This window comes from Dysidea avara, chromosome 11, assembly GCF_963678975.1.
Source record: "Dysidea avara chromosome 11, odDysAvar1.4, whole genome shotgun sequence".
Classification (NCBI taxonomy): Eukaryota; Metazoa; Porifera; class Demospongiae; order Dictyoceratida; family Dysideidae; genus Dysidea; species Dysidea avara.
In genome coordinates this window covers 27,292,238-27,313,104 of record NC_089282.1, presented here as the reverse complement: position 1 = coordinate 27,313,104, position 20,867 = coordinate 27,292,238, and the positions used below count along the sequence as shown (strand labels likewise).

The 20,867-nt window shown below is 39.4% G+C and overlaps 3 protein-coding genes across 5 annotated transcripts in view; 2 read left to right on the top strand and 1 right to left on the bottom strand.

The window, feature by feature from the left end:
* LOC136239554 (uncharacterized protein y4mH-like) overlaps positions 1 to 2,163 on the bottom strand; it is a 29,912-nt gene extending 27,749 nt beyond the window's left edge. The window contains exon 1 of one of the 2 annotated variants that reach the window (XM_066030302.1): positions 1,830 to 2,163. In XM_066030302.1, coding sequence (XP_065886374.1) covers positions 1,830 to 1,926 — 97 coding nt within the window. In that variant the 5' untranslated portion in view covers positions 1,927 to 2,163. The remainder of the gene's footprint in view (positions 1 to 1,829) is intronic. The other variant, XM_066030301.1, reaches the window with a different exon arrangement.
* On the top strand, positions 1,946 to 6,693 carry LOC136239546 (fibroblast growth factor receptor 2-like). Of its 2 annotated transcripts, none has more exons than XM_066030291.1 (15): positions 1,946 to 2,091; positions 2,278 to 2,455; positions 3,040 to 3,300; positions 3,431 to 3,649; positions 3,694 to 4,008; positions 4,058 to 4,366; positions 4,418 to 4,929; positions 4,985 to 5,129; positions 5,187 to 5,291; positions 5,341 to 5,498; positions 5,548 to 5,673; positions 5,720 to 5,790; positions 5,840 to 5,880; positions 5,932 to 6,028; positions 6,076 to 6,693. In XM_066030291.1, exons 2-15 carry the CDS (start codon positions 2,338 to 2,340, stop codon positions 6,479 to 6,481), a joined length of 2,883 nt encoding a protein of 960 aa, XP_065886363.1. In that variant the 5' UTR covers positions 1,946 to 2,091; positions 2,278 to 2,337; the 3' UTR covers positions 6,482 to 6,693. The 2 variants fall into 2 exon arrangements, with proteins under 2 accessions (XP_065886363.1, XP_065886364.1); XM_066030292.1 differs by having other exon boundaries at positions 1,984 to 2,139.
* An 85-nt stretch (positions 6,694 to 6,778) lies between these two features.
* Positions 6,779 to 20,867, top strand: part of LOC136239550 (vacuolar protein-sorting-associated protein 36-like) — a 31,403-nt gene continuing 17,314 nt past the window's right edge. Inside the window, exons 1-10 of the mRNA XM_066030295.1 lie at positions 6,779 to 7,024; positions 7,074 to 7,142; positions 7,192 to 7,262; positions 9,912 to 10,026; positions 10,079 to 10,156; positions 11,070 to 11,153; positions 11,206 to 11,238; positions 15,633 to 15,710; positions 15,759 to 15,814; positions 15,864 to 16,008. Of these exons, the coding sequence (XP_065886367.1) occupies positions 6,926 to 7,024; positions 7,074 to 7,142; positions 7,192 to 7,262; positions 9,912 to 10,026; positions 10,079 to 10,156; positions 11,070 to 11,153; positions 11,206 to 11,238; positions 15,633 to 15,710; positions 15,759 to 15,814; positions 15,864 to 16,008 (828 nt within the window). The 5' untranslated portion in view covers positions 6,779 to 6,925. The remainder of the gene's footprint in view (positions 7,025 to 7,073; positions 7,143 to 7,191; positions 7,263 to 9,911; positions 10,027 to 10,078; positions 10,157 to 11,069; positions 11,154 to 11,205; positions 11,239 to 15,632; positions 15,711 to 15,758; positions 15,815 to 15,863; positions 16,009 to 20,867) is intronic.

Genomic DNA, 20,867 nt, shown 5'->3' with positions numbered 1-20,867 from the left:
TTCAGGAAGTGGTTGTGAAAAACTGACAAGCCTGTTTTGGTTACGCTAGTGGATAATGTTTGTACCCAAATAATTTAGCTAAGAGTTTTTAAGATGTTACAGTGAGACCTGTCTAAGCCGGTCACCAACAAGACAAAATTTCTTGGCCTTAATAGACAGGTGGTCACAATAGGGAAGCCATGATAATTGTAACATCCATGACCTAATATGGCATGGCCCATTAACAATTTGGATAAATTGAATACTGTGTAGGGAGATAATTTCAATGGATGAAACTTTTCGAAAAACCATGAAAGTTTCTCCGTGAATGCTGCTGCGAGTATCTGCCAGATTGGTTGACACATGAAAATAGTTGATTTGCTTAACAACGTGCAGCAGCCCAGCTTCTTTCGTGAGCCAGGCCCACTTATTGGGATTGTGTATCACTGTCTGTCGCTAGTCATACATGGAAAGGTATGTTGTAGCAGTCTGCAGGCTTGCATGAAGCCATGTACATTGCTATGCGTCTGCCAAATGTAGAACTACAATCAATTGTCAGGTACGTACCAGTGTATGTATGCATCATAATTGTCATGAGCCGCACCCACTTATTGAGAAATGTGCATTGTTTATTATTTTTATGGCTAAACACTTTGAGCAGGTGCCACCATATTTTGCCTATCTTGAAATATTAACCGTGAATATGTTTGCTTGCCCTCTACCACGAACCTTTCGCCCATCGAAACTTTTCCCCCTATATGGTATAGAGACCAAAAACTAAATGTATTATATGTCATGAGAAGTCATAAAAGTGGCATATATGTCGTCATGTCCTTATTACACAAGTAGATTGGGGTCTCACCGGGTAACCTAAAGTTGATGTTTCCAAAGAGGCAACTTTTCTGTATAAGATGTAGTGAAGTATAAGGCCACATCAACTTACTAATAGTTGCCTGGATTTCTGCTTTTCTTACCGCATCAATTGTTTTGGAACCATCAAATGATATGAATTACAATACAATTTCTCAGTCACATGTGACTACAGAGATAAGTCAAAGTAGAAAGGAAGAACTACACAATTATAAGTTAGTCCAAGTCAAGTAGCTGAGTTACTGCAAGCGAAGAATCCAGGGTAGGTAATGAGCCAAAATCATCTACAAAATTTCAAATATTGAAATATGAGGGCCCATATTTCTCTTTCAAGACATATTTCACTGTAGAATTCAGTAATCATATCAGAAGTATTGTAGTAAATTTTAATTTCCATAAAATTCCACAATCTTTTGTTACATTTGTGTATCATCAACTTCAAAATATACTGAAACAACACAAAATTTTTGAGCTATATTTCATCTACAAAATCTCAGGTCATTATTACCTATCCCTGGCAATTGCTGTTGCCTTATCAAGTACTTTTACAAGTGTAAGAAATTTTGTAGTACTGACATGACAAATGATCAAGCTCAGTAACCATCTATTGTTAAATGGGCAGGTGAGCTCCAGTAGTGAGACAGGTTTGAGTTCTTCATTTCATTGGTGGCCATTTAATACAGTTGGTAACTAGCTAGGAAACCAGCCCATTTCAGCTATGGATGAGAAATAAGTTTGTGTGATCTAACAGACATCCCTGGATAGTGTTACCATGATATTAAGGCCAGGGTGTTTGCAACACGTGACAACTTGGGGGTGCAGACAGTACAATTGGGGGAGTGGCTACAACAATAAAATGTCGCCACAATTTCTAGAGTACAGCAATTAATGGACGACATTGAGCAACAATTGGAGGGATCAATTTTATTCAGTTGTGGGAACATGACTTGGATTTGCACCTCGCGTTGGATGTGACGTACCAAATTTTCCAGCGGGATGACCCCCGTCCTTCATCCTTCCCACCCAGGGATGAGTCTCTGGAGTCCACAAGTGAAAATGACTATCCACAATCTCCATTTTGCACTGATTGCTGCTCCGTTATACTCAGTCAATAGTTTACGGATGTAACACGTGTTTGGACAAGCTCCTCCTATTTAATCACCATTCTTCGCGGTAGCCACGAAGAGGATGCGAGAAAGTAATTAACCCTATTCCTCGCTTATATATGATGACTCGCGTGGGGTGAGTTACTATGCTGCCACAGTTGTCGTATCTTTCTTTGTCTTGAAGGTATTGTTCAAAGTGAATTAGTAAATTATTCTTGCTACGAATAAACTGTTTTGATATTCAGCACGTGGTTGTGTTTGATATGCATATTGATAAGTGTTGTATGGAGCGGGAGGTGTCCATCATGTGTCTACCTTGTAGGTTGCAGCCAGTGGAGCTCGCTTGCGGTGACGCGCCTCTCCTTCAGCTACTACCACCGCAATGATGAGCTGCAGCAGCTCAGCTGCGGTAGACCCCACCAAAGCAGCAGCCATCTTGCTAGTGATCTCTGTGGTTGTGGCGCCTGCAGAGTTACTAACGGTCAAGAGGGACACGCAAGGTATTGACATGGTTGAGTTATCTGGACATGCATAGATAGCTGTCAGGCTGATCAGCCTGATGACAGCCTGAGTGTTGTGTCTGTAGTACAGTCACTGTTACTTATCTAATCCAAAACAGCCAAGTCATGTAGACAGTCTGATATTTGTTATCGATGTAACAGGTTATATTCAGCCGGTGGGTACCTGTGTCAAAGGGTGTTAAATGTTTCACATGTTACTCAACCTTGACCAACATAGCTGCCCTGTATTGCAAGTTGCAAATAAAATACTTTTATATGTGTTTTTAATTATGCAAATGTGTTGTTGTTTTAATGTGGAGCAGTTGTAAAGTTAGTTTAAATGCGGGTGGCCACATAAAGGCTTGGCGGGAAGGCATGAAGCCCAGTATGATGGTAAACAGCTCAGTTGGGGATGATGTTGGTTTATTCAGCTATCATGGTGATAGACTATTAAATGTGCACAAACAGGACAAGCTGGCTACTAATTAGCTACCCATTATTATTCATGGTTAAGGGAGTAATGTTAATGAGATTAACCACTAAATATATTATCACTTCAGATATAGTTCCATCTTGTATTTTAGTGAGATATAGTTCCATTGGAGAAGAAGTGTCCTTCAACTGCACTGGCACAACTCCACACCAACATCAGCTCACCTGGTATGATGGGTTCCTCAAATTAGCAACATCACTACAGCTTCACGGAGTTATTATACAGAGGGTAGCTAATAACACCCTGACACTTACCATACCGAACATCACTCCTTACCATTATGGTGTATACAAGTGTGTTGATGATGATGATGGAGTGATCTTGATGAGTATCACCTTGTTGACTCCTCAAGGTGATGAAGCCATTAAACTACTGAACATGTGGGATGTATTAAGTTGGGTGTTAAATATGAATGAAATGAGTTTTGATTAACCATGCTAAGAAAACAATTACTTTCATGTCTGTTAATATCAATTTTATAGGTAACAGTTGGAACTCAGTTACCAACCTTAGTGTAACACGTCCTGGGGACACTAGAGTTTCATGTTACGGTAACAAGCTGATCAAACTGGATCATGAATTCCATCACTCCATTATCAATAACACTTCAGTGGTGATAAACAGTTTAAATGATCAAGGAAAATATCTGTGTCTGAACAAGAATAACATTCCAATCAACATTGATTATGTCCATATAGCAGGTATGAGAGGTCATTGATTATTGATGGTTGATTATTGTTCACAGGTTATCAACCGCTAAATATCACTTATAATTATGATGGTAACCAATGGCAACAAGTACATCCTTACAGAAGTGTAGACTGTATGACTACAGGTGGACCTGGTCCAGTGATTGTCAAGTGGCATCATCAAAATGACATCATACCCTATTATGGTAGAATACATGTTGAAGATGTTACTATGGACAATTACACTGTATTAAGACTTGTATTGGAGTCAGCATTTCCTGAACTTGACTCTGGCCAATACACTTGTGTGGCTGAGAATGAATGGCAGGGACCTGTCGAACGATTACTTAACATCAATTTTATGATAAACAGTAAGAGACCTGGTTTGTACTACATCAGTCATGTACTATTCCTTGTTAGGTGATGAGACCAGTATCTATATTGCTTATTGGCCAGATAATGTGGTAGCTATTGAGGGCAGTAACGTATCAGTTGATTGTTACACAGTGTCACCCACAACTACAGTAATATCTGGCTCCATCGTGTTCTCTAGCATCACTTCATTGAACAAATCACTAGATGATCAATATGAACCATTGAGTCGTTATGTGTCCAAATCTACAATGTTACTAAACAATGTACAGTTATCTGATGCTGGAGGATATCTCTGTAGAGTCCTTGACTTGGTCCATGATGTGAACAAGACAACTAACCTGACTGTTATATCAGGTACCAGTGTTGGGGGCACCCTAATAATGTTTGATTGTTATTCTGTTACAGATCCACTTCATGTTGACTCATTTATTAATCTCAACACTACCTACATCAGTTGTACTGTCACAGTAGATCCTTTACTCAACAATCGCTTGTCTGATGTCTCTGTTTTGATCTGGTTGTACTCAGACACTTCAAGACATAAGATGTTATACTCTCAACGTATAGAAGCTGATAATGTCATCACTATAGCTACTAATGTGGGCGATACTGGGACATACGGGTGTCATGCTAGTATTGATAACTTTATCACCTCTCGTAATGTTAGCGTGAAGATACTGTCTAGTGTAGTGGAGGAGTCACATGATCTGGAGTTGCTTCCATTATTAGTTGCTGTGGCTGTTGTAATATTCTTATTCATCGTAATGTTCATTGTTATCATGTTCTGCTTGGTGTATCGCTACTCTAACAGTTCTAGTAGTAGACAATATTCTAATATGGTGTCCAGGACTAAGATTGGTGCTCGTTTGTCCACTAATTCATGTGCAAGTGCTGATTTTGTTATCAACAAGTCATCAGTGAGTTGTTATGTTAACATGTTGGTAATATCACATCTGCTGTTTAACCATATAGTCTGGCAGTAGCATACTATCATCTCCAGACTGGATTATTCCATATGAGAAGTTAGTGATTGATGGTACAATTGGGTCAGGAGCATTTGGTCATGTGAGCAAGGCTTATCTCAGTGATAAGGCAGTGGCTGTGAAGACCTTACAATGTAAGGAGGTCACTTTAGTGAGGTGGTCACTTTAGTGAGGTAATATCTTATAAACAGGTGACTCCTCTGATGAGAACACATTTGAGAAAGAGGTAATGATCCTTCATCACGTCGGCCATCATGAGCACATTATTGGTTTATTAGGGGTCAGCATGTATGCTAGTAAGTTACCCACTAATAGTAGATAGCTAATTTGTGTGTTGTATGACAGGTAAATATCTGTTAGTGATGGAACTGGCATCTAAAGGAAACTTGTTAGATTATCTTCGTCAGAAGAGAAGTGATCAGTTTTATCCGTTAAGTATTAATGAAGTACTCAACTTTGCTAAACAAATAGCCCTAGGGATGGAACACCTTGCCAGTCAAAATGTAATGATATGATGTCATGAGAATAGTAACTGTATCATCTTGTGTGTAGTGTGTACATTGTGACTTGGCTGCTAGGAATGTGTTGATAAGTGATGACTTTGTACTGAAGATCTCTGATTTTGGTCTAGCACGTAAACTATACAGTGGCATATACGAGAAGAACAGAAATAAGAAGGTATCTCTTTATTATTCTGTCTCATTTCTGAACCACAATTGTTTAGAATCATCTGCCGATTCGTTGGATGGCTCCAGAGAGCATGGTAGAATTGAAGTTTTCATCTCAGAGTGACACGTAAATTATCTTACTAGTAGCTAATTAGTTGACATCACTGTTCATATAGATGGTCTTATGGTATAGTACTATGGGAGATATTTCAACTAGGTTAGTAGTGATATTGGTTGACCTCAAATATGCAGTGACCTCAATACACAGGTGTTGTGCCGTACTATCATATTCCTGTTATCAAGCTCTGTTCCCTGCTACAAAAAGGTCATCGACTGGATAAACCAGACAATTGTAATAATGACCAGTAAGAGTTGTTACCATGGTGATGTGTTGCCATGGTGTATCCATTAGTTACCAGTTGATGTTATCTTGTTGGCATGGTGACCCTGATCAACGACCTACCTTCACTCAACTAGTACTACAGTTAACACAGTTAATATCTTGTGGTAACCATAGTGACAGTAATCAGGTGTACATTAATTGGAATGATAATCAACTGGACTACTATACAGACACAGAGGACAGTGACAGTTGTGGCAGTGTGATCTCTAGTAGTGAGGTAGTGTGTCCTGTCCATGACTCCACCTCAACTATGGACCACCCTGCCGTGAAGAGGAATCTTCCAATGGGCCGTAAAGACAGTGGACTACCTGATAGCCCCAATGATCCATTTGCTATTAGCAAGAAAAACTTCACCACCACTGCTGTTATCACCACGACCACCAAACAGTATCATATAGAAGAGACTGATGTTTAAGTACCATGACCACCCCTTGTAATATAGTCCCCCTGACCTTATGTAACAAATTAAGACCCCCAGCCCCCTTGTGTTATGTAAAATGACCACCCACCCATCCTGTGTTGTGTTAAGTGACCACCATATCACTGTACTACTATATGACCACCATCACTGGTTGTACATTAACTAGTTCACTTGTTTTATTTCAAATGAAAAATGAATCAAGCTGGGCACGTGAGTATGGCGTGTAACAAAGGGAGACGCTTATAATTGTGAAGGAAAACCGTTGGTGTCTGGTACGGCAGCTATCGAGGCGGCAGCTATGAATATAATATTTGGTTTGGTAAAAGTGATAATCACCCACTGATTGATGTCAGCACACGGGGCGGTATACTTGAGTGAAGCGCTATGATAGTAGACAGAATTTATTAAGTAGGCGCTAAAGCGAGTTAGTGCAGGGACATGGATCGTTTTTACTGGGCCGTTGCTAACGAACACTATCTAGGGGAGACCGTGTTGGCACAACAAGCCGGAGTGAGACTATACAATGGAGAGGACAGGGTTAGTACATTAATAACTCAACACACATCACAAGATACACAATTAATAGACGATGTACGAAAGTGGGATGGTTGAGTTAACTACTCACCGGATTATTTGGGATGATGAGGGGCAAGAGGTAAGTGACTGGTCATATTTGATGGTTAACTAGTGGTCACACCTTACAGGGAAATACAATAGCAGTGGACTTGTCCCTTGTTGTGAGAACTGAGGAGTCTGCTGCTCAGTTTAGGAGAAGGTCAGTTGGTATGATGATAATAAACATCTTATTGATTATTAAGACAATATATAGTACGCAAACAGAGGCCTAGACTCAGGGTTACCGTACACTGATAGCCAGAGTGATCAGTATAGCAATAGTACACTGTTTGGTTACAACTGGAAATGTTGACTAAAGGGGAATTTGACGAATCCATAAAGATCTAAATTTAAAGACGCTTATATAAGGACATTTTACAAATTATAATTTGTCAAATTCATAAACTTTTTCTTTCTTCAAAACTTTAGTTGTTGTACGGTATCAAGAGTTCATAATATTTTATAAACTCTTGACGGTATGCATGGGGCATGTGACAGATTAGATTTAGTGTACACGAAGCAACAGGATTTTAAGTCTCCGTAGTCCTGCACCTGAAAAGTTGGGATGAATAAAATGAGACCAAGTAATTGGATGGAGCATTACACTGACAGGTGTGGTCCTTGATCAATTGCTCCACTGGTTGGTAACATCAGAATAGTCTGTGGAGCCAGTAAGTTGGTATAAAGCATTTTCAACACGTGATCTAATTTACGTAAACCCAACTTTTGCATACGCGTGTACCGTATTGGTGTACCATGGGTTCAGTATATCGCGTTTTCAGTATTCTTCTGGTAGTGAAGATAATCAGAGAGTCACTAGTTCTGTAGAAAGTTGGTAAAGGGTGGACTAAAAAGGGAGCCATTCAACAAGGACCTTGACAAGGGAATTTCTCATATTAAAGGTCATGCTTGTACCTTGTGTGCTGTTTAACGTAAGGAAATGATGCCAATACAAAAGAGGCTACTGAGTGCTGCTGGCTGTGAGAGCTGTGGATGAAATACTTACTGAGATAGTTGTATCTATGAGTGATAATATGCCCAGCAAACATTGTAGCTTGTGCATTTTAACTGAGCAAGTTATTAGTAGTGTACTGTTCTTGATAAGACTTGATACTTGGTCTTACATCATGGTGAGTGCTGTACAAACACTTGTTTGAAGGTATAGTCAATGTGATCAGATCTACAAGGAGACTAGATATACTCATGCATGTGTATTGATAACAGATGGAGTGGACTAGTTTGTAAGGAGTACTATTTCATGCATTTCGGATATTAACACTTTTAACAGTCATGCATCAGAATATTTCATAATGTTTACTGACTAGCTGTAGGAACTGGTACTCTGATGTTCTATCATAACCACTATCTGAAGGTTATGTTACACAGTACACACATCATCGATCACTTCTGATCTATGAAATATTGTACCTGTGTGTCCCTTCACCACTACATGTCATATTAACCACGTGTACAGTCTCTACACTGACCAGACCACTAATCCACAGTGTTAGTTGTGTGAGTGATTTGGTGATTTAGCCACAACTCACCTCAATTGAATAATCATCACCACTCACTGATATTTGCTGTGGGATGATCATATCTTTCACGGCTCAGTTGGGCCTGTGAACACCTATTGAGGCAAGAATTGTGGCGGTATGAAATATTAACGGATTTGAACTTCTTCATCGAGTAGTTGTGCTCCCAGCAATTTTTTTGTGATTTCAACATTTGATGCCACAATCAAGAATGCATTGATTTGTTTAGTGTGTGTGGGGGAGGGGGGGGTTCATGTTTTTGTACAATTTACCGTGATGCCACTGAATTTTGACCATTATACAACTTTGTTTTGGGAGAGATTATTTAACTATATGTGAAGGATTTAGGCTATAAACCTGGAGTGGTGGGGACTATAGTTAACCCAGAGGAGGTGTGGTCCCTTAAATTAACCCCTGTGTAACACTTGCGTGTGTAACAGTCAGAGGAGGTATGACATGCACATGCGAGTGCATATGTTTTGTTCAGGGAAGCTATTTCGTGGGATCATCAATGAAAAATACGTGCCGATCGAACTCTTTTCTTATGCTTAATTCAACGGTGCATTCAACCCCATTCAACCCCATTCAACCCCAGTGGTTCAGTTTTGATATACACAGCCTATTGGAGGAACCATCGTGTGATCAATAACTAACCGTACGAAATCAAGCCAAGCAGCAAGTTGGGAAGTGAAAATCAACTGCACAAGCGTCTAAGTAGCTTTGCAGTTCATCAAATCTTGTCTATGGATTGATTTTCCACGATTTTACCATTTGAAGAATGCAATTTTCAAACAGCAATGTAGACTCACATCCAGGCTCAACTTGTTTACCAACAGTGTGATTAATCAGTGGATCTCCATTGAGTCAATTAATCTCAACAACTTTAAGAATAATTTAGACCATTTCTGGTCAACAACGGGATATGGACGGACTAAAAGGCCTACTGGCCTACTAACAATTATTTTCTTTTGTCTGTTTTGTGTACATGTCCATAATTTAATACTAATTACTGTGGATTCTTTCAATAGCGCTTAATTCGTGTCGTACCGTATAGCCTAAATATTTCGAGGTTGAGCAATGTTGCTAAAAATAGATTTACCAAACACTCCCAAAATGTATTAGATTTATATGGAGGTCTAAATATTTCAAGGATAAAATTTTTGCTGATAACCCCCAAAACTGCGAAATCAGGGAATATTTCCCCCTCGAAATATTTAGGCTATACAGTACCTCCTCTGTGTAACGGTAGTTAGTGTTTTCCCATTGTATTACAGTGCTAAAATAGTGTTATATTTAAATCATCCGAAAGGACCCAAAAGTGATGGACCAGTATTTCACAAGAAGTATGACTTAATGAAGTTGTCATTTCGTAAAGGAGGGAAGGATGAGGTGTAGTGACTTGTGGTCATGGTGTCATGGTTTAGTGGTTATATTCTAATAGTTTCATTCACAATTAAAGGATGCACTTGGCAAGAAGAGCTGGGAGAAAGTCCGACCTCCTCCAGTAGCTAGTAACCAAGTAGGTTGTGTGGTGGACACCTGTTTATATACTATGTACAAGAGAACAGCTAAAAATGGAAATAATATTTCATGACAGTGAAGGTGCTGAGGACAGACATGGGGAAAAGGTTGTATAGTTTTATGGTTTCCTGTAGACATAATCTTTTTTAGATATATTAAACATTTAAATGAAACAATTTTAACAGGTCAAGTACTACTACAGATGAGCCAAATTTCATGAACTAGTGTAATTTCATCCTTGAGTTATTAAATTGAATGTTTATGAGCAATTTTATATTGTAATAACATCAATATTGTAGTTAGGTGGAAATGTAGGAAGTACAGTAGCTGGTGTGGTACCTTTAGTGTTGATCAACTGGTCTGGTGTTGATCAACTGGTCTGGTATTTTGTATCACGTACGGTACACAATTAAGGTTGATGTATTGTTGTTAACAGTAAAGAGTTGTCCTCTTTCAGAGATGTGGAACCAGTCATGTGGGGCTAGGCTAGTGGGGACCAAAATATTTGATCTTATTCTGGAGGTTTTTGTGTCCTTAACTTGGAGAGTTTGTCGGGACATAGTGTACAGATTTGCGTAGTTTAATTACAACAGATCATTGTATCATTGTATCATTGTAGATGCCAAAGTTACTACTAACAAGTGAACAATATCTGATAAGATTGGTATTTGTTCTAAATAATGCTCTATTGCAAATTTCACCATAATCTAAGCCTTGCAAATTTCACCATAATTTTATCTAAGCCTTGCTGGGACTTAGCAAGGCTTAGATAAAACTAGTGAATTATCATTTCCAACAATAAATACTTCACAGTTTAGTAGAGCTAAACTCTATGACACAATGTACAAATGTCATGCAATTATCGTGACGTCATGTCCTAACTCCCTAGTTTATTGTTTACTGTTTACTAGGGGAAGTCCCTAAGGATGGGTATCATGAGCATAGAGAGGAATATAGAGAAGAGCCAACAAGAGACCACCAAGAGTGTATCAGAGGTTAGTTGACTGGTCTATTTAAGTAGCTGATGATTGGTTGATCATGATACAGGCATTCAAGGACCTTGATGCCCTCATTGATAAGGTCAGGATCAACATTGATTACTGGTATTGTTAAACCATACCACTTTTCATCCATTTTGTTGCTTTCATCCACATTATCCCACTGTGTTCATCACATTGTTCCACTGTGTTCATCACATTGTCCCACTGTGTTCATCACATTGTTCCACTGTGTTCATTAATACCATGCAACAGGACATTTGAAATATTGACTCTTCACTGGCTTTTATGAATTAAATGTGTTAACAAAACTCCAGAAATTATACGATCTAAACATGCATACAGTGGAACTTGTTAATCAGGACACTTTAAAATAAGGACACCTCCATATTATGTTGTACACTTGGTGATGGTCCCAAATTATCCCTTAACGTGCAAACTGATGATAATCAGGACACCTTGATAATCAGGACACCTTGATGATCAGGACACCTTGATGATCAGGACACCTTGATGATCAGGACACTATTGGTCGGTCCCATGGTGTCCTCAATACAGGTTTCACTGTAGCTCTTGTAAAGATACTAATGGACATTTAACAAATTAAAAGTTGATAACATTATTTACTCTTTATTTCACTGATTTGTCAAATTTGTCAACTTCCTTTTGTCAAGGATGGCAATATGTTGTCATCTTAACAATTATCATTTTATGGTAAGTCTGATTAGTAGCACAATGGCTTGTTACCCCTAGAATATTGTTATAGTTGTTATCAGAGTTATCAGTTGTGGTATTGACTTGTCAACCATATAAGGAACTATGATCTCATTATCTGCCATGTGCAGCTTCTCCCTAAGCTACTGGTCCATTTCCTGCCCCAAACTGTTAGGAACATGTATTGTGTTAATGAGCCATATCCACAATGACGTTTTATGACATCACGAGAATAAAATGGCCGCGATAGTTGGGGGACTGTTATACAGGCTGCTATGGAGATAAATTTTCGATCGCTCATATTTCAGCTAGACATGGAGATATCGACCATTAACCGACAGATATGGTTATAAAGTAACAAAAGCTATTGTAAACGTACGCTATTTAGAAAAAAATTTGAAACGCGACAAAACTCGTTTATCGTAATGTCTTTTATAAAACTTGACTGCACCTTTTGTTTAGAACTCTATATCTTCTTTCCTGGCTGAAATATGAGCAATCAAAAAATTTTCTCCATAGGCGCTTGTATAACAGTCCCCCAACTATTGCGGCCATTTTTATTCTCGTGATGTCATAAAACGTCATTGTGGATAAGGTTCATGGTTGTAAATAGTTGGAATCATCTCATGTGAGCCCATTGACTCCAATACAAATGCAAGGTGGGAATGCCACTCAGAATACGTTTCTGTAGAATGGCAGTGTTGGGAGTAACGTGTTACTTATGTAATGTGTTATGTAATATTATTGCTTTTGTAGTAACTAAGTAATATAACGAAATATGCTATAAAAACAGGTAATATAACTCAAGTTACTTTACTTACAAATGTAACGCATTACGTAAGTAATATAGTTATTGTAACGAGTCTAATAATTATTACTACAAGTAACGAAGTTACTAATCTCATTAGTGATCCACTGAGTAACGCCTAGCCACAACGAAGTAATGAAGCCTACTGAATGAAGCTTATTCACCAGCTTCTTACTTATAACCAAGATTTGCACATTGTCCAACAACGCAATCATGTCACATGATAAGGTGGTAGTTTCACACGTGACAGCTTAAGGCTGTGGACACAAAGTAATATATTATTATAGTTACTTTATTATATGGGTAATACTGGAACCTCAGTTATCTGGACCCCACTTATCCAGATTCTCGGTTAACCAAATTACGAAAATGACTGCTCTATTAGAGTAGTGACTGTTCTATTAGGGTATTTGTAAATGGTGATTTTTACAAAGTTTTCTTTATGCTGTTTTAAGGCTATTTATACACAGAGATACAGACTTTTCAGACTTATGGACCATCCCTGTTCCCAAGGGGTTCGGATAACTGAGGTTCCACTGTATGTAACTGTAACTAAATAGTTCTGTTGCAAGTAATATGTAATAATTATATGTAACTAGTTACTTTTAAAAGTAACTGTCCCAACACTGTAGAATGGCAATATATGAGAGTAGTTGTTGGTAAGCTTTGTTGTGACAACGGGTGGTAGAGTAGTTGTTGGTAAGCCTTGTTGTGACAACGGGTGGTAGAGTAGTTGTTGGTAAGCCTTGTTGTGACAACGGGTGGTAGAGTAGTTGTTGGTAAGCCTTGTTGTGACAACGGGTGGTAGAGTAGTTGTTGGTAAGCCTTGTTGGGACAACAGGTGGTAGAGTAGTTGTTGGTAAGCCTTGTTGTGACAACGGGTGGTAGAGTAGGTGTTGGTAAGCCTTGTTGTGACAACAGGTGGTAGAGTAGGTGTTGGTAAGCCTTGTTGTGACAACGGGTGGTAGAGTAGTTGTTGGTAAGCCTTGTTGTGACAACGGGTGGTAGAGTAGTTGTTGGTAAGCCTTGTTGTGACAACGGGTGGTAGAGTAGTTGTTGGTAAGCCTTGTTGTGACAACGGGTGGTAGAGTAGTTGTTGGTAAGCCTTGTTGGGACAACGGGTGGTAGAGTAGTTGTTGGTAAGCCTTGTTGTGACAACGGGTAGTAGAGTAGTTGTTGGTAAGCCTTGTTGGGACAACGGGTGGTAGAGTAGTTGTTGGTAAGCCTTGTTGTGACAACAAGTGGTAGAGTAGGTGTTGGTAAGTCTTGTTGTGACAACGGGTGGTAGAGTAGTTGTTGGTAAGCCTTGTTGTGACAACAGGTGGTAGAGTTGTTGTTGGTAAGCCTTGTTATGACAACGGGTGGTAGAGTAGTTGTTGGTAAGCCTTGTTGTGACAACGGGTGGTAGAGTAGTTGTTGATAAGCCTTGTTGGGACAAAGGATGGTAGAGTAGTTGTTGGTAAGCCTTGTTGTGACAACGGGTGGTAGAGTAGTTGTTGGTAAGTCTTGTTGGGACAACGGGTGGTAGAGTAGTTGTTGGTAAGCCTTGTTGTGACAACAGGTGGTAGAGTAGGTGTTGGTAAGCCTTGTTGTGACAACGGGTGGTAGAGTAGTTGTTGGTAAGCCTTGTTGTGACAACAGGTGGTAGAGTAGTTGTTGGTAAGCCTTGTTGTGACAACGGGTGGTATAGTAGGTGTTGGTAAGCCTTGTTGGGACAACAGGTGGTAGAGTAGTTGTTGGTAAGCCTTGTTGGGACAACAGGTGGTAGAGTAGTTGTTGGTAAGCCTTGTTGTGACAACGGGTGGTAGAGTAGTTGTTGGTAAGCCTTGTTGGGACAACAGGTGGTAGAGTAGTTGTTGGTAAGCCTTGTTGTGACAACGGGTGGTAGAGTAGTTGTTGGTAAGCCTTGTTGTGACAACGGGTGGTAGAGTAGTTGTTGGTAAGCCTTGTTGTGACAACAGGTGGTAGAGTAGGTGTTGGTAAGCCTTGTTGTGACAACGGGTGGTAGAGTAGTTGTTGGTAAGCCTTGTTGTGACAACAGGTGGTAGAGTAGGTGTTGGTAAGCCTTGTTGTGACAACGGGTGGTAGAGTAGGTGTTGGTAAGCCTTGTTGTGACAACGGGTGGTAGAGTAGTTGTTGGTAAGCCTTGTTGTGACAACAGGTGGTAGAGTAGGTGTTGGTAAGCCTTGTTGTGACAACGGGTGGTAGAGTAGGTGTTGGTAAGCCTTGTTGTGACAACAGGTGGTAGAGTAGTTGTTGGTAAGCCTTGTTGTGACAACGGGTGGTATAGTAGGTGTTGGTAAGCCTTGTTGTGACAACAGGTGGTAGAGTAGTTGTTGGTAAGCCTTGTTGTGACAACGGGTGGTAGAGTAGTTGTTGGTAAGCCTTGTTGGGACAACGGGTGGTAGAGTAGTTGTTGGTAAGTCTTGTTGGGACAACGGGTGGTAGAGTAGTTGTTGGTAAGCCTTGTTGTGACAACAGGTGGTAGAGTAGGTGTTGGTAAGCCTTGTTGTGACAACGGGTGGTAGAGTAGTTGTTGGTAAGCCTTGTTGTGACAACGGGTGGTAGAGTAGTTGTTGGTAAGCCTTGTTGTGACAACGGGTGGTATAGTAGGTGTTGGTAAGCCTTGTTGGGACAACAGGTGGTAGAGTAGTTGTTGGTAAGCCTTGTTGTGACAACGGGTGGTAGAGTAGTTGTTGGTAAGCCTTGTTGTGACAACAGGTGGTAGAGTAGTTGTTGGTAAGCCTTGTTGTGACAACAGGTGGTTATTTACAGGCCGGAGCTGGTTAGTGGGTGTGTCTTGGTGTGAGTGGCCGAAGTGTGGGCACCATTAATGGAAAAACCAAGTTTAGGACAACTCATTTATGTTATTGAGTAGAACTAGTCTTCTGTGTAATAATTAAAAGATGTATCCAATTCTGAGTACTTGTCTGTATATCTATGGTTGTGTGCAGGCCAAAGATATGATTAGCTTAGTGAACCAGTTTGCTGCTGATATAGAAGAGAAGAAAGGAACGATCACTGAGGATGAGGTGTGGTATAGTGGTCACCAACTGATGGTTACATCTCTTATTTGATAGACGATAGCATTCAAGTCTACACTGCTCAGTGTAGGGATAGCCAATCCAGTGACAAAGTTAGTATTGTAATGATGTCACTATAATAATATCATAATGATGTCACAGAGAGACACATGGTACTGGTACTAGTTATCATCAAGAACTAGCTAAACAACTAGCCTCCTTCCTGGAGCGACCATTAGCTAGTAGTGGAGGAATGATGACCCTAGCTGATGTGTACTGTCATTACAACAGAGCTAGAGGCATGGAGGTTTGTTTGTCTGTCTAGTATCCTGGTATTGTCGTAGTATCCTAGTATTGTCTAATATCCCATTGTAGTATCCTAGTATTGTCTAATATCCTAGTATCCTAGTATAGCATTCTAGTATTGTGTAGTGTCCTAGTATTGCCTAATATCCTAGTGTAGTATCCTGGTATTGTCTAGTATCCTAGTATTGTCTAGTATCCTAGTGTAGTATCCTAATATTGTCTAGTATCCTAATATTATCTAGTATCCTAATGTAGTACCCTAGTATTGTCTAGTATCCTAATATTATCTAGTATCCTAGTATTGTCTAGTATCCTAGTGTAGTATTCTAGTATTGTCTAGTATCCTAATGTAGTATCCTAGTATTGTCTAGTATCCTAATGTAGTATCCTAGTATTGTGTAGTGGCTACCATGCATGTCATAGTGTAGTACTACAGTATACCAGTGTGGCTGTAGTACATACCATATATAATAGAGTAAAGGGATAGGAAACGCAAGTGATTTCCGGTTTGATTTCCATTACGCGTGACTTGAGAGGACAAGACAGTTATGTGCTCAAGCATGGGAATTAGTGTTCTAAGCAGCGTAAATAGTAATCCAACAGACTACAGCAAGTATTTAGGCCTTTGTGAGAGATTTTGGCGAGAGAATTCAGACCGTAGATTTTGTAACAAAGCGTATCGTGTTAACCATGATTGTTACACGCTGTCATACTTTCGCTCATAGTACCTCCATGCCTAGTCCATACTGCTTCTTTTATAGCCGGTTCCACTTTCGAATCTTGTGGTAAGCTAGGCGTGTCACCAACACAGTCTTTTACTGCTGCGTTGTACTGCAAGGTGGTTTAAACTTTTGGTTAAAAATGGAAGATACTTAGTCATTTCTTCAAGCAACAGTTCCTGTTTTGCTCTGATACTTCCTTTGGTTCCCTCTGTTAAATGGTAAGGAATAGGTTTATCACAGTTAAAAGGATAGAATATATTTACGAAGAAAGTAAAGTGGTTTAAAGTAATTTTTGAGCCATTTCTTTCACTTTCAATCTCCTTTAATTTTGCGCTCAACTTCCTTGAGGGTTGGTACCATCCTAGTCCCCTCGATTACTTACTTGAGTTCATTGTAGCAAAGTTTTCATAGTTGTTGGTTACAAAATCCTGTCGTTACAATAATTTGTTTCTCTTTGATACAAGCGCAGCAAGCGTAACGAGTATGTCGTTACGTAACACACAGAATTCCAATAGAAATGTACGTATTTTGTGACGTCACGTTATTGCGTTTCCTATCCCTTTTAAGTACTCTATTATCTATCAAGCAATGTATGTTTTATGGCTTCCCTATTATGATGGCTTATTTAGCTAACAACAGTCTAAGCTACAGCAGTCTGATGCAGCCCCCAAAAAGGGAAGGGTGAAAAAAGTTGTAAAAAAAATTGTGAAATCAAAGGTAGCAGATAAGAAATGGCTGCAATGATGCTTTTTCACACACAGTTTGGCTGTTTTTGGTATAGACGTCACTTTTCTTTTAATCATAGTCCATTAAACTGGCTGAAAGCCAGCATTGGGGCTTGTTTTCTTCTTTACTGTAGGAAGAAGGAGAGAGATTTTTTTTTATTTGAATTGCTAATTATAGATTATCATGTACCAAAATGAATAAAGCTAAAACTCCTGTAGAGTTCTCTACAGAGTGACTTGTTTGTAGTTGATAATGAACTCTACAGTATATTGAGTAACATAGCTGAACTCTACTGGGAGATTTGTAATATAGCTGAGGGCTGAGTGACTTGTAATGCAACTTGATCTCTGCAGGATGACTTGACATAGCTGAACTCTCTATAGGGAGACTTGCAGTGTAGCCGAATTCTCTACTGAGAGACTTGTAATGTAGTTGAACTATCTACAGGGAAGCTTGTTTGTAGCTGAACTCTCTATAGGGAGACTAATGTACTCTGCTAATTGACTTGTAATGTAGCTAAGCACTTGGATAGCTTACCTGACTACTCTAATAGGCTGACTGTACTATTGGAGTATTTCAGTCCCACACTGGCTACACGTAGGGCCGAGTGATTGTACTACTTCTCATGATTGTGGTGTAACATATCATGTTATGACAACTACCATGATGTTATAACTCACATGTATCAACAGCATCATATATACGTATGTGCAACTTTTGTATGAATTATTTATCAAACAGTATGATAGTAGGGATTGCCCCTAAATGACACGTCGCCTATAATTCCACCTTGAAAATCATCCTAGAGACATCTTATGTGACAGAAATATTACCCCATCTAGCATTAAATCATAGATTATATAATCATTATCCGAGATATGAAATGGAGTATTCCATGCTTGACATTTCGTGTTGTTGATGCGCTTATAATTCCTCTGGAGTGGAACCATTTCTGAGTGAAAAGTTGTGCTGGAAGATTCTTAGTATGCAACATCAATGGGGAATGACACACAAATATCCCAACGTGTATGAGTTCTTAAACAACATCCAGCAAGCAAAGTACCTCTAGATATGGATAGATATGGAAACACACCTTTACCAAGAAGAAAGCGTTCAAAGAAGTAATCATCATGCATGTACTAATTGTGACTGGATTTTGGAAAAACGATCCAAATTGCACATTAGAAGTTTCGAGATAAACGGTTTTAAAGAATTGAAGCCAGCATAACTCTCCAAGGATAGCAAGCACGCGTATGAAATTTACACAAAAGATGCATCAATCTGTTACCTTTCAGGCCACTTCCAGTACTTGTAGCTGCTTGTAGAATTTCCTGCCAAATAAGATAGAAAATCTGAGCAGTTGGACGAGCGAAGTAGTATAACGAGTGCTCACAAAGGGGTGGAGGGTGGGGGGTGGCGGGGAGGGCAAGAGATAGACCTCAAAATGGAGGCAGACCACGATTGGAGTCCAGACACGAGATTACAGTGCTGTGCTGGCTCCTTAGTGGCTGATATGTAGCAAAATCAACAGAGAAAACGTCTGGCCAACATTATAAGGCTGTCCACCAGTAAACCACTGATTCTTGCCAGGCCAGATCCTTCACAAGGCCTGAAACCGCCATTTGAGCACTCCACACCACCCAGAAAAGACGTCTGTTATAACCAGCCTCGAGTAGTTTGAGTAGTACTGAGGGTCAAAACTAGTAGTACGATAGTGTAGCTATCCACTAGTGGTGTTAGTTTGATTTTGGCTGATGTGCGATTTGGATCGGTTTTGTAAAATCTGGTCACAATTATCTTGTTAAACCAAGTCGGGTCATCAGATCCCGCCTTACAGTTTATTCAGGTCTGACCCCACTTGCTAAACTAAATGTGGACATGTTACTACACGTCATAGTGTATCCCAGCTTCTTTCGTGAGCCACGCCCACTTACGTAAATTACTGTCTGTAGACATATGGTAGCCACGCTCATTCATCAGTCTGTAAGTCTGCACGAATCCGTGTCCATTATTGTCTGCAGGCTTATGTAGAGCCACGCCCACTGATCAGTTGTTATTGTATGAGTCATAATCTAGTATCATAGTGCTGTGAGTAACTCTTAAAATATTGTGACTGGTTTTGTGAAAAGCAGACTATTTAGTGGTCATGAGCTTGCAAAAAAAACTTCACTAACAAGTATAAGAAAAAATTAGGAATTTTAAATTAGAGTAGGGACAGTGTATAATGCTGCAATAAAAAGTACTGAAACAAGCTGGATTGGAGTAGTACGTAATGTCCAAATACTGTAAAACAATAAGAACTGAATATCCCTACTGTGCTACACTCAATGCACAGTAGAGACATTCACTTCTTATTGTTTTACAGTATTTGGACATTACGTACTACTCTGATCCAGCTTGTTTCAGTACTTTTTATTGCAGCACTATACACTGTCCCTACTCTAATTTAAAATTCCTAATTTATTCTTATACTTTATACATACAGCTACTACACCCAGAGGGGAGCTTTCATCAGTCACCATATAGCAACTTGTCTGAAGCATTTTTGGCCATTCTGGTTGAATTTGTTATACCATACAGCATGTGATATACTGTACAGTAACAAGAACACATATTAAAGAATTTTTCTTAATGCTTGAGATTTCTGGAGCCCCTTTTGTAATGCAGCTCTATCTAAGCACTTGTCAAGGCAAACCTACGAATAATTGTCGCCCATAACTCACTTATCACCAAAAATGCTTTACTGTAATCAACATCGTTTCTGTTTGCAGTGACCAATAATACATTCACATTAGCTGTCTGAAAGCTTCTTCTTTAAATTGTTTAGACCTGTAGCTTTGACTTGCAATTCAACTGAACTTCTTTCATGGCAACAAAAAACATGGATGTATCTTCATTGATATGACAAAACCCTCCTGGTCTCACGTGGCCAGTGGTCACCCTTCCATAGAAATTCTGTGTGATAGAATAGCCAGGAACTGGCAAGTGTTAATGAATCGATGACGAACCGAAAAAACTTGTCTAATGACCTGTGAATGATGCATCACTACCACTGTGCACCATACTCTAACAAGCTGCATGGCTAACAAGCTCACGTGTTTAAAAATATAGATGGCACCTGTTGCATTTGTCTGTTACCTTATTTGGAAAGGGAAAAAAACAGTCTGGTCAAGCGAGACTACTCAGTCAAGTAGATTTGTCTAGTCTTCAGCTGTGCCATCACCTTCACTTATCAACTCCATCCGTCTATCAATAGATGACATTTCAAGTTTCTTGATCAGTTAATTCAGTTTGTGGCAAACATAGCCTGCAGCATACCATAATGCATTGACTTCTTCAGTGATAAGTTTGAAAGTTGAGTTTTTAAAATTGCCCACTTTATAACACATCATTGTAATGTATTGATAGAGTG